The sequence below is a fragment of the Phlebotomus papatasi genome, chromosome 3 (genome assembly GCF_024763615.1).
Source record: "Phlebotomus papatasi isolate M1 chromosome 3, Ppap_2.1, whole genome shotgun sequence".
Taxonomy (NCBI): domain Eukaryota; kingdom Metazoa; phylum Arthropoda; class Insecta; order Diptera; family Psychodidae; genus Phlebotomus; species Phlebotomus papatasi.
Genome location: NC_077224.1, coordinates 71,421,020 through 71,434,436, shown reverse-complemented (window position 1 = coordinate 71,434,436; position 13,417 = coordinate 71,421,020). Strand labels below are relative to the sequence as shown.

The 13,417-nt window shown below is 34.9% G+C and overlaps 1 protein-coding gene across 3 annotated transcripts in view; it reads left to right on the top strand.

Moving 5' to 3' along the window:
- LOC129808219 (uncharacterized) overlaps positions 1–13,417 on the top strand; it is a 28,438-nt gene that overhangs the window by 14,354 nt on the left and 667 nt on the right. Inside the window, exons 2-4 of one of the 3 annotated variants that reach the window (XM_055858026.1) lie at positions 7,281–8,121; positions 8,178–9,947; positions 13,280–13,392. In XM_055858026.1, the coding sequence (XP_055714001.1) occupies positions 7,281–8,121; positions 8,178–9,947; positions 13,280–13,392 (2,724 nt within the window). Of the gene's footprint in view, positions 1–7,280; positions 8,122–8,177; positions 9,987–13,279; positions 13,393–13,417 lie in introns of all 3 variants that reach the window. The other 2 variants (XM_055858024.1, XM_055858027.1) reach the window with 2 other exon arrangements.

Genomic DNA, 13,417 nt, shown 5'->3' with positions numbered 1-13,417 from the left:
TTACTGGGAAAAATAGATTCTTTTACTTGTCAACCTACTAACTGACAAAAATGTTTTTTTCTTGTTCTAAATTTAGTAATGGTTAAATTTTCTTTTTAATGGCTCCGGCACACTTTTTATATCAGGAAAATTTCATGAAATCGAAATTCGAAACCCTTTCTTTCTCACGTGTTTTGCATATGACTATCTCATTCTTTTGTATACCAAATTCGATTGAGCTAAATTGAATTTAGAGTGATATTTAAGAGAAGAGAAGAGAAATGGAGATTTTTCTAACGAAAATTAACTTTTAAGTAACCTTTGCGGTCAAAATTGAATTTACACTGAACGTTATGAATTAATAACCAGTTTCATTTCTTTAATAACTGAAATTACAATTTTATTTAGCAAAACTATTTTTGTTACTGATAATTTTCACCAGAAATGCTGTTCATGTTTCTGCAATTAAAATTGAAGAAATTTTTTGAGAAATAAGACCCTCATTGCTCCGTAACTTCGATCAACATTGAAAACCTGCAATTCGGAATTATTTAAACAAAAGTGTATATTATTAAAAAAAAAATGTTCTTGGGAGACTATAAAAGCAGAAATTTAAAACTCTGGTAAATATACTATTACAGTCTGTTTAGTTTAATCGTAACCGGTTTAAGGTCTTGAAAATATTATTTTACTTTATCCTTAAAGTAGAGGAACTACTGAATAAATGTGACTCTGTAATATATTTTAAAAACCGGGCACTTTCCCCTAGTTTTCAAAAAATGGGTTCGATGAATCACAATGAAGCCTGGGATTGTACGAAGCATAGGCACTTTTCCCTACATTGGTATATCGTACTCCTTGAAGACCAAGATGCTTTACCACTAATAATGGAATTAGTCAGCATTGTGATTGGCCTTACCTTTCTGAGGCATATCTTTAACTAAATTTACAAAATTTTTCAGTCAGGGCCTTGAAATTCGACAAATTCATCTTATAAAATGCTTAAAAAATGTACACTCTATTTCCTCGAGTCATGTTCTTAATATATAACAATTAATTTGTACGGTAATTTGCATCTGACATCTGTGATAGCCAATTAATAGTGGCTCAATATGCGTTTTCTCAAAAATGCAATTTTGTCCATTTTTTCGCTTTAGGATTTTTTCTCAATTTTGCCTCGATATTTGAGGTTACGTGCAAAGAGATGAGTTCGAGTTCGAATGGTAAAATATCATGTTTCAATACCTTCCTGAATTAATTATTTTCTTTTAGGATTTTTAAAGTTGGGTTTCGCTTAAGGTCCGCGCTATACATATTGGGAGCAATTTACGTCAAAAATTTGCTTTTTTTTTTAAGGAAATTGTCTTCTTCCTCTTCTATTTTATGTAAGGCTGTCGGACTCCCTCGGGTCCATATAGCCAGAAATCGTCTTCACTGCTGTAGGTAGATACGTCAAAATTCTGTCAAAATGTAATTTTTAACGAAAATTTACAAATTAACAATTTGTTTATGCATATATGTCACTTTATCTATAAAGCGTGGCAAGTTGGGTGGAGTAACCACTTATCGCCATGTTTAGGAAAAAGAAGAATTAATTTTATTATAACTTTTGAACTCTTATTACAAGATAACTCAAATTTGACACAAAACTACTTAGATGTATTGGCTTTTGATTTATGAAAACAATAGTCCTAGAATTTAACGTTGGACTACTTAAAAACTAATTTTTATCAATAATGCAAAAATAACCACTTCGTCGCCACTTTAAACCACTTTCCGCCAGTTTTGTAACCACTTCTCGCCACCCACTTGAAAAGGTCCAAACTCTATTATTTTAGGCAATGTTATAAAAAGAATACATTTAGCATTTCTTTTTCTCATAATCACCTTATTATTACTCACTTTAAACGATTTTTCTTCAGTTTTATTTGAGATATCAAATTATAGGTCTATTGCAGAAAGTAAACAATGCAGATTTGACAACTGACAATCTGCGAAGTGAAGTCAGCGTCGCCTATTGAAAAGAGGTGGCGACAAGTGGTAAACTCATTCCGAAATATTACCACTTTTCGCCATGCCTCATTTTATATAAAAATAATATAAAATGAAATATTAATTAACTAAATACAAATTTTATGTATTCTACAAGTGTAATTAAATATTCAATTGACAAACTATTGATCTAAAAAGGTATTTTCGCTTGATAAAAATTTGATGACAATTAGTATATTTAGTAAGAAACATTGGATTCGATGAACTTGCTTAAAATATTACTCTAAAAAATGCTCAAATTCGTAAATCCTAAACGAATAATTATTATTTTTCGACTCTATACGTAGCAGCAGTAAAAATACAAAGAAATTTGTGGCTCATTTGTTTCACACATCGCAAAAAATAGCGATTTCAATATATGTGGCGAAAAGTGGGGCACTGGCGAAAAGTGGTGATTCCACCCTAATCGTCATTTTTCATGTCTTTAAATTGATTAATTCATTTGAAGACAAACAATTCTGAATTTAAAGTGTATTTATCAGCTACATGTGAAATTTTTAACCTTTTGGTATGAAAAGTGATAAAAATTGCCTTAAAAAAATTCTTTCTTTCGCACTTTATAGGATAGGATAAAAACAAGTAAGTAAGTAAACAGAAAGGTGGGGCTATTTTGAGCTGTAGGGCTTACATTGACATATATGATTTTTCGTATATTTTTAAGGAATCTGGACTTTATAATTATTTTATTTAGTTCCACAATTGTGTTGTTGATATAATTTACATTATAGCCGCTACACATTGGGAGTAATTTTCGTTAAAATTGCCTATTTCAAAAAAATTTGACGTTTCCACCTACGATTATACTATTATTATTATATGTCGCATAATAATCATCTATCCGTATAATAGTCCTCTATAATATAATAATAATCCTCTACCATTATAGGTAGCATACTCATAAGTTCGAGAAGCCTGTAAATTGTTCTATTTAATTAGTATGTTCGTCATGTATCTTTTCCGTAAAGACGTTGAGTTTAGTTAGTTACTCAGCAGTTAGGCCGGTGAATTTAAATTTGAGATGAACTTTAGCTTTCTAAGCCATTGCAGATCATTTAGTTTAATGTCAATAAATCACTTCAGTGTAAATAAATCAGTGAATTAATTCCATGTGCCTCTGAGGAGGTGAGCAGACTAAATCTTTCCAGTTTGGGAAGAGAAACTGTCACACTCCTTATAATCGATACAATTCAGCAATAAAATCGGTTTTATTTGTTCATCAAACAAGATAGACGAGATTTGGTATATCGAGGTGATTGAGGTAAAATTATCAATTTTACCTTCTGATATTGTAAATAAAAGTGATATTTGCAATAGACACTGGAAAATTGTCTCAGATGTAGGAGACTAGGTCGCAAAGAGAGTCTCGCGGAGTGTGAGAAATTCCCTGGCAAACATCATTATAATGTTGGGGAATTATTGTTTTATTCAACAAGAGAGATCATTGAATTCATTTATTATATCTCCAGTAAGGTAAAGTACCCTTTATTCGACCGGTTCCTCTATTCGACCGGTAGATTTATTTATTCAATTTATTTATATTTGCTATAATATTTTGTGTATGATCTAACATTAATAGGTCAATTATTCTTTAAATAATACGAATCAGTGACAAATTCATAGAAATTGATGAAATTCACCATCAAATATTCAAAAATTGACCCACCGGTCGAATAGAGGAACCCGGTCGAGTAAGGGTACTTTACCTTAGCAGACTTTTATTAATTTCCCCCTGGTCGAGACGTTTCATTTACCGAGACCCTTTTTTTCCTTCATCAACATCCAATTGGGGACTTCTGGATGGGATGGGTCTTTTGGGCTTCAAGGGATTGAGCGACATGATGAAGCGTGAAATTTTAATCCAACATCCAATTCTTCTGGAATATTTGATGTCTCATCATAAATATAAAATACAAAAGCTACATCAACTTCATCTCCATTAGCTTCTTTTTAAACGCAATTGCCGCAACCTTGACTGTGATCTTGGCAATTGGAGCTCCACATTTCACTCTCACACTCAGTCTTCCATCTGCGTCCGCCACAAGAAGTGTTAACCGCCAAGACAGTGAATGATTCGTTCTGGAACGAAGACCTCCAACAGCGACCTCCACAACAAAAATCCATCATCTTGTAAATTGCAATTGAGCCAAATTGAGAGCATACTTCAGCATCTTCCTGCGTGAGATGCTCTCGAAAATGACTCAATTGCTAGACACTCTGAATACAATGGAAAGTAATTGGCGTTGTCGGTAGAGATCTTGCCCAACTGGTGTGAATCACTCTGAGACATTTAGAGCTTTTTAGAATGAATTTATTACCTTTGCTTTTGGTGCGAAACACCAATTTGTCTATCAATCCAAGAAGACTTAATAAACAACTATCAAAAATTTTATTGGAGGAAAGTTGATTATTTCGGAAACGATGGAAGATAGTGTCGCACTTAGCGAAATTTCCACGACAGTTTTATGGGAAATACTTTCGCTAATTGACGGGGATTAGCATAAAAATGTCAGTTTTTTACAAGAACATGAAGTATAGCTTACGATTAAAGCGAAATCTCTACGATTGCAACTCAAATATTAAAAATATATATTGCACAAGATTGGGGTACAAATGTAATAGTAATAGTCCATTATGTTAAATAGGTAATTTATTCAAAATGAAAGTTGTGACATTAAAACATTCTTTTGTAAGCATTTCCCCTTTAAATTGAAACAATAAAAATAGTTGATTTGAAGATCTTTTTACAGAAACTTAAAGAGGCGGGAACGTGGGGGAGAGTGGGGTATTTCAGGCGACTGTAGTTCATATTTTTAGACTCATTTTATATATGATCAATAGCTATATTTAATAGCTAATAAAATTCAGTTGGTTTTAATTGAGTATTAATTTTTTGCAAACATACTCTGCAACTCATTTTTCTAATTTATTATATCAATATTTTATAGTTTCAAAAATTATACATATCTTGACTGTCTCACTACTCCCTTGGTGTGATCATTAAACGCTTTTCACTCTCGAAAGAACTAAATCTCTCACTCCTTTCTTTTATACACTAAGTCAACTGTTGATATTGAGCATAAATCTGTAAGATTTAGGAGTACTGTGCCAAATATCGGACAGGTTACACCTAAGCATCATTGTTTTTTTTTTATAAATGTTATTCGGAACCTTGTAATAATAATTCTTTATTAGCATCTATTCTGGACTTTATAGAATACAAAGTTCATACATTGCCAACATTCATATTTTTAGCTGCTTCTAATCTTGTCAAATAATCTACATCTTTTCAAACTTCACTCAGAATTTTCCTTCTATCTTAACTCCCTTTTAAATCCCTGCAGAACCCTACCACATATATCTTAAATCATCTTACAGAACCTTGTATATCGCTTTTGTTTCCTCTAAAATATTTATTTATACTTTTAAAAATGATTAAAAATATACACATTTGCTTTGCATACAATATCGGACATCAACTTTCTGGAAGTTCTTGCTCTTCTACAACTCTTTCAAGGCTCTTTAACTAGGACTTCGTCCGTAGTCGCTACGTTTTTTGCATCTTTGGCATTAACGTCTAGAAAATAGAAAGACTAAAAATTTATAAAATTATGAAAAACAAGGAAGTGTCCAATATTCCAAGCTGTCTGAAATTTGGCACAGTTCCCCTAGTTTCCTTTCAGGAGTGTGGTTCTGAACCTTGTAGAGTAGTTTATCAGCTTTTTTCTCTTAAATATTTATTTAAACATTTAGAATTGTATAAAAAATATAGACATTTAAATTGCAGGCAATATCGGACACCAAGTTTTTCGAAATCCTTGCGCTTTTACAACTCTTTCAAAGTTTCTTTCACAGGAACTCATTCGTAGACGTAACCTTTTTCTTTATAGAGCATCACTTTCTAGAAAATGAAACAAAGGAAAAGTATCCGATATTCTAAACTGAGTAAAAGTTGGCATATCTTTCCTTCATAAGTGTTGTTCAGAATCTTATAGAATTATTTATAGTCCTTGTTGTCTTTAAAATTTTCCTCAATATTTTTAAAAATACAAACATTGATTTGTGTGCAATATCGGACAAAAAGTTTTTCGAAGTCCTTGGCCCAATGGAACTTTTTCAAAGTTTTTTATACTAGAGTATCATTCGACACACTCAGTTGGGCACTCAATGGGTCCAAGTGGTTGAGCGAGCACTCGCTCTATGATGCAAGTGTCCCGGCTCGAATCCTTACTAGGTCACCAAGATTTTTTCTGGTGTTAAAGGTGTTCGAATTGCATCCAGTGAGCTTTACTGCACTTGATTCCACGGGCATGGGACTGACAACCTCATCCCGTATAAGAACAAAAATAATAATGCATCTCTAGAAATCCCCTTGAGGGAAGGCCTTGTTCCTTCATGGAATGTTGTGCCAGCTTTATTATTATTATTATTATCATTCGACATTTTGATTCTTTGGAATTGTACTAAAAATTTATTGAAATTTTGAAAAAAAGTAGAAGTGTCCGATATAACATTAAATTGTCACTTAAAGTCTTATTTATATTAATTAAAAAGTTCTTTTCAATTTAATGAGCGATAATAAGCTTTAAAACAGGTTTTTAAATAAAATTCTGATATGTGCTCGCAAAACATGAAACAACTTTAACTCTGAATGAGAAATCTTTAAGTCTCTGGCTAAATATTAAATATATTTAGTTATTGAACTCCATTTTGTTCCCAGATTTTTCAAAACTTAAAAAGTTTTCACATTCTAACCAATAATTTTGGTAAACAATTCTTAAATACCATACAAAATCAACTTTTCGGACTAAAATCAAACTTATAAATACGAATATACCGAAAAGTATTTACTTTATCACACGTTTTTATTACACTTGAAATAGGGAAGATCGGGGTAGTTAGGAAGCAATATTTTTTTTTTTAGTAAGAGGGAAGGAGATGTATTTACTCTAAATAATAGTGGCCCGCTCAATATTTTTTAAAAGAATACTATAATATCCTATTGTCTCAAGGGTAACTTATTTCCATCTTTCTGGCAAGGGTATCTGGTTTCTCGAGTTTCGCGATGCAAAAAAATGAGTAACTCGGGTTTCGTGATGCAAAAATTGGATTTCTCGGGTTTCGCGAAGCGTTCCCAGATAAATTATAAGGGCTTCTTAGTATGAGTTACCCCTTGTATCGTCTAATTCCACCCCTGGCTAATTCTGCCCCCATTCTTCCTAATGCATTTTCTATTTCTATATTTCAAACAGCTCATCGATTGGCGGGATGTGATGACAAGTCTGGTCTTCCTCGGAGCTGTGTCAGCAGTCCTGGCAGCTGATACCCCAGCTCCAGATACAGCCTCCTCTCCTAGATATGCTCCTGCAGCACCAAATGATAATCTCCAACCACCTCCGTTACAAATTCCTGGCCATTTTGCGCCAGGACAGCTTCCGCAGCGTCAGCATGAGCCATCCTTTTTTCAACGTATCGCTAGCTTCTTTGGTTTTGGCTACGCCAAGAGATCGACACCTCCTCAGCCAGTTCAGACTCAGGTTCCTCCTTCCAAATATCAGAACACGCAAAGATCTTCTCAGGTCTCTTCGGATGCTTCTGTCCATACTGCATATCCTGTGAACTCTTACACAGTTCCGGCTTACTCGAATCCACCACAACTGCAGCAGAACTTTCAACAGAACCACCAACAGAATATACAACAGAATATACAACAGAATCCGCACCAGAACCTGCAACGACAGGTGGTTTCTGGACCGGACAGTGCATACTTCCCGTGCAATAAAATGCCATGGGTGCCAATGTACAATGGCGCCGAGATACCTGTGAATACGCCAGAAAAGGTGCAGGAGCAACAAAAAGCTCCCTATAATTACCATCCAGCACCCTTGCAGAATTCCTACCTGCCACCAGCAAAGCAACAAGTTGCTAATATCTGGTCTCAACCTGTAACGAGTCCTGAGTACCTTCCTCCGCCACAGCTTCTGCCAATCCAGGACCAGAAGCAGCATCATCTGGTACCCATACCAGTACCCAATCTCAGTGTCACACCCATTCCTCCACTTTACGATTACAAACCCTTCGCAGCGATTAAAGGTAAGCCATCTTGCCCTGACCTCCCGTAAACTGTAATTAACTTTCTTTCTTTTTAGTCAATGGGGCTACCCAACATGATGCTCAAGGAGTCGCAAAGATCACCAACATCATCGTTGGGACAAATGTTGAAAAGCCCAACAATCCCAATCCTAACAGGTTTTACCTACCTCCTTCTCAAGAATCTGGAGGATACCACTACCCACGGCCCTTAGGGAAGTCTCCCAATGGAGGAGGAGATGTCACCACGAACTTTGATCCTCATTCTCAGGTAGAAACCTTCGCCCCAACAATCTCTCCATCACAGAAAATTGTCTCCAAGGAGACCTACAATGATCTCCAGACGGACTTTGAGATCATCAAGAGCATACCTCTTGTTCAATTCACTTCCTCGGTTCACTTCCCTAGCCAGATTGTCCAGCCAGTCTTGACAACAGTAGCTCCGGAAGTTGTTGAAGTTAGTTCACCAGTTGTCGAGTTGCTGGCCCCCTCCAATCAGAAGTACATCTCTCAGCCCATTGTGGTTGAACATGAAGAGAGCACGGATAGTTACACAGCTGCATCTTCGCACAACATTACAGTCCAGCAGGATAATTTAGAGAACGTTGAAAATTTCCTGGACACGAGGGATGCTGTAGTTGTGGCTCCTCCAGAAACGTTCAATTTCACTGAAGATGATGTCAGAGCTGTGATTCAGGCAGCATCAGAACATGGGAAGCGAATTCCTGGAAAGAAAGACCGGGAGACGCCAAAAAATCTTCTTGATTCGCCCATTTTCCATGCCATCAAGTCAGGAAATGCTCCAAAGCCTTTTACACGAGATCCCAGTGACTTACGGGTATCCCAGAGACCAGAACATACACCATGGCTTCCCACAACGACACCCTGGACAACATTTTCACCCTACCGGGAACCACTGAAGCCCACATCGTCATCCATTGAGGCTAGTGGGGCAAAATCTGGTTTGGAACCTCCTCCTCCGCCACTTCCTCTGGATTCTATCAATGTGATCACGAAGAGGCCCAAACAAATTCAGATTATCATTCCCTACACATCCAACAATCATCCTCAACCCTTCAAGCTTGCTGATGACTTCATCCGGGAGGGTGAGATAAAAATGCCGCCTCTACGAGGCTTCAGCAAATGGTCGAATACTCACAATGGCCAGGAATTTCATGCTGAAGAAGAATCCCAGTACATCACTGCCACACAAACTCCATCACACAAATCCACAAGATTTATCAATAGAATCGTTAGGCCAACAATAAATATCCGGGAATTACTGAGGAATGAGAAGGATGTCACTCAGATTTCGCCACTCCCGTTTGATCTTGTGACCCTGCAGAAGAACATCGATGACTGGACAGAGCAGGAATTTGCTGCTGAACCCCACAAAGCTAGTACCATTTCGCTTTTGGCGCCATCGAAAAAAATCCCTGATGAGTACTTGACCACTCCCTCAATGGATGAACTATACTACCAAACTACTACCCTGGAAACAACCCAGGATTATGACTCAACCTCCTATGAACTCCCACAGTCGGATGAGAGTTCAATGGATGAGATTGAAAATCGGAGAGCTACGGAACCCATTGAAGACAATGAAGTTCAACACGAGGATGAATACTTCAAAACAGAGATCAATCCACCACTTTGGGGGCACCTCAAAGTAGCCATTTCCCCATTGACCCAGGAAAAGATCTACGTAGTTACTCCTCAACCGCTCAGGGAGAACTTTGAGGAAGGTGCAGGACAGGATGTAGCAGGCTTCAAGTCGCCACGGTTTACACTCGGAAGTCGACCAACGCCTGGAGCCTCATCTGCAGGAAGTACGTCCTACATCTTGGGATTGACGCTCTCCCAATCAGGTTTATAGGTTTTTCCCATAACCCAGCACTTCTAAGGGCCTCTGCACGGGATCTTTTATTTTTTTTTTCTAAAAAGGGGCAGTAAGAGGAATTCTTTTCACATCTAAGCATTGTTTTAAGAACCTTAAAAACTTGCAATCAAAAATATTCGTAAAATGTTCGTAAGGTAAAACAAACTATTAATTAGAAATATTTATTCAACAAAAAAAACTTTATTTTTTATCTTCCATTCCAAAACGAATTTACCATCCTAATAAAAGAGCTTTGAGAAAATTAGGATCTCAGACTTAGATTTTCAAAACAATCAAAGTTTCTAAAACCCGAAAAAATAGTACAAATAGCCTTATTTACAGTTTAATTTAAACTCGATTGAAGAATAAATACGTGTATAAGTTTGATCGTAAGACCTTTTTTTAAATGGCTCCTTATATAAAATATTAAAAATTTGATGATTTGATAATTTTTAAAATTTCCTAAACACATTTAACAATATATCGATTCTCTAGTTTTATAGAAATTTAGTTTGTTAAATAACTTTTGTGAAAGAACAATTTGGTAATTACTAATATAACAGGGAACCGGTGAGCTTAGAAAAAGACGATATTCCCCAAAGCTTTCGGTTTCGACTCCAGTCAAAATTAAGAAAAATAGTTATAGTGTAGACTGTAGAGCCCTAAATGCCATGCCCTGTGAGCCACTTCCTAGACCAATTGACAAAGCAAGAAAATTCTAGATTTGACCACTGAGGTAGTCCTGCGGTTCGAGCCGAAAGTTTTGGCAAAAATCGTCTTTTTCTAAAAATTTACCCAACCCAAAATCATTAAGTATTAAGAGAACATGAGAAAAGAACTTTGCATCAAAGCTGTCTTCACTTTATCGTTTTCCTTTTTGAAAAGCTTTTTTGAGGTAGGAACGCTATAGATATTGTTTTAACCCTTTGAGGACGAGTGGGACATCGGTGTCTCACAAACAAAACAATTTTTTTGACCATGGAAAGTTATTTTGTCTTTTTAATAGTCCGATAAATTAGTTTTTATTTTTGGGACACCGGTATCCCATTCGTCTTTAAAGGGTTAAAAATAATAATTATTTTTTTAATACACTTTTAATTTCTTTGTTTAATATAGGGGTAGTTTTTGAAGCTTCAGATGACGTAAGTCCCTCAGAATGTAATAGTTTGGGATAAAAAATTACTACCAAAATTTACAGGCTAGTTGTTATCGAGGATCAACTTGAGTCTATTTAGATCCTTATATGGGCTTTTGACCTAAAGCTTAACTATATGGCTAAACTGCTTCAACTTCTTATCAATCACGATTTTTTGGAAAAATATAACTTAGAATTCTGAAAAAAAGACAATAAAAATGATTACTTTTTACGATTTTGAAATCATCAGAAACTGAGCTAATCCTCTAATCTGGGGAAGGTCTTAAGTATCGAAATATCTATTCCTTTCAGTAAAGTTTATAATTAAAACTCGAAGTTAACTTAAAATTTGAAGATGCCAAGATGTTATCTTCACTTGTTCTTAAGGGGTTATATCCAACTGAATTTTTTTATTGCTCACTTTTATTTTTAGTACCTAAATGACGTAAAAACATGTTAAGGATAATGTTGGATATAATCCATATTTGAAAACATTTTTGAAGTGCCCAAAGGTTCCGAATTTTTGAAGCACACTTAACGAATGCTTTTTCCTACACTTTGCCAAACATTAAAAGCGTTTTTTTTTTTTCAAAACTACGTTTTCTATAGCGACTTTCAGAGTACAGCTGTTTAGAAAGGTTCCATATAAAAATATACATGATTATAAAGACTGATAAAACAATTAAATTTTTTATAAACATATTATATATAATATAAACCAGATTTTTTAGTCCAAAAATCTTGCAAAAATTAATATTTTTTGTAATTGTATGTAACTTTCAAAGTACTTTCAAAAATTTCAAGTTCGAATCGACCCTCAGTCCGTGCATTGCTGTTCCGGATTTTGATCTTAAATTTTTTACTTTAGAAACCTCGAATTCTCTTCAATCCAAGATTAAAAAGCAGAGACTTTCTATAGTAAAAAAATACTTTTACTTTTACATCAACGGTGATTCACGGATCCTTAAAGGGTTAAGCTCTTAATAAATTTCGATCCTTAAAGGGTTGAGCTCTTAATAAATTTCTAATGGAATAACAGAAAACAGATGATTAAGTAAAAATAGAAGTCTTTCAGTGAAAGTAGAATCTTAGCACATTCGGGTATTAAAGATTAATGATTTAATCTTCAACTAATGAAAGTATTAGGAGAAGGCTTTCAAGCTTCGCACACACTCTGGCTGCGAACATTTCATTTTTTTTTTAAATAAGTCAGATTCTTTTAAGGATTATGGGAAAACTATGAAGCAGTCGAAGTAAGAGTATGTACGAAACCTTAAAACTTTCCCCTAGATATTTTTCTCATTAAAGTTTTCATGTAAACCTAAAGGATGGAGTTTATCAGCTGATTATTTTATGAAGCAAAGCTACATAAACACCTTTCATTCAAAGGAGTAAAGCAGAGAGTAAAAGAAAAAGGCATTGTATAAATGAGCAGTAAAAAGTTAAAATTGGGCAGTAACAAAAAAATTTAAAACAGTGATAATATCGTCCAAATTTTGGTAAAGGGAAAGTAAAGGGCTTTTCATTCTATATGCAACAATTTTATATGTTAAATATATAAATTAGATCGATTTTTGTTAAGATTTATGTTTTTTGCCGACCATAATAGATATTTAACTGCTTACTTTTAATTTTTACTGCCCATTTTGAATTTTTTACTGCTCGTTTGTTTTTACCAAAGAAAAACTTTCTGTTTTTAAAGAAATATTTGAAACTTCATAATCTAGAGCTTTAAATATCCGGCTTCTTGCTGTCCAACAACTTTTGAATCTATAATCATTTCCAAGAAAGCCCTTGCAACATTTTCATCGCGTGAACGATCCTAATAATCGCAGATGGAAGATAACTGATCATTTAAACTTAATAACCTCTCTCACTGGTATTTCGTGAAGATTCAATGTTGTGGTCAAGTGAATGTCGATCGTGTGAATAACTTCAATGGATCATTCCATGCTGAAGATATAAATGAGACTATACAAAAAAGCATAGACCTTAATCCGCAGCTGGTTTTTTTTTCGGGGAAAATCGAAGTGCTTTGATGGGAGCAACTTGCATAGAATTTCACCTAATAAAATGTCTTGTAAGTTTTTCTCACAGCTAATTGATTGCTTTTTTCTTCTTTCTTCTGTTGCTGTGGACAAAACCAGTTAATAGCCTTCAGAGTAAGCCAGCACCCTATGTTCCGGAGTTGTTTGGCAAATTGGCCACATCGCCTTTTGTCAATGTTTCTTCTGAGGAACAGGATGAACTTCCTTCCAGAGTGAGTTTCTTATCCTTTTTGTCTC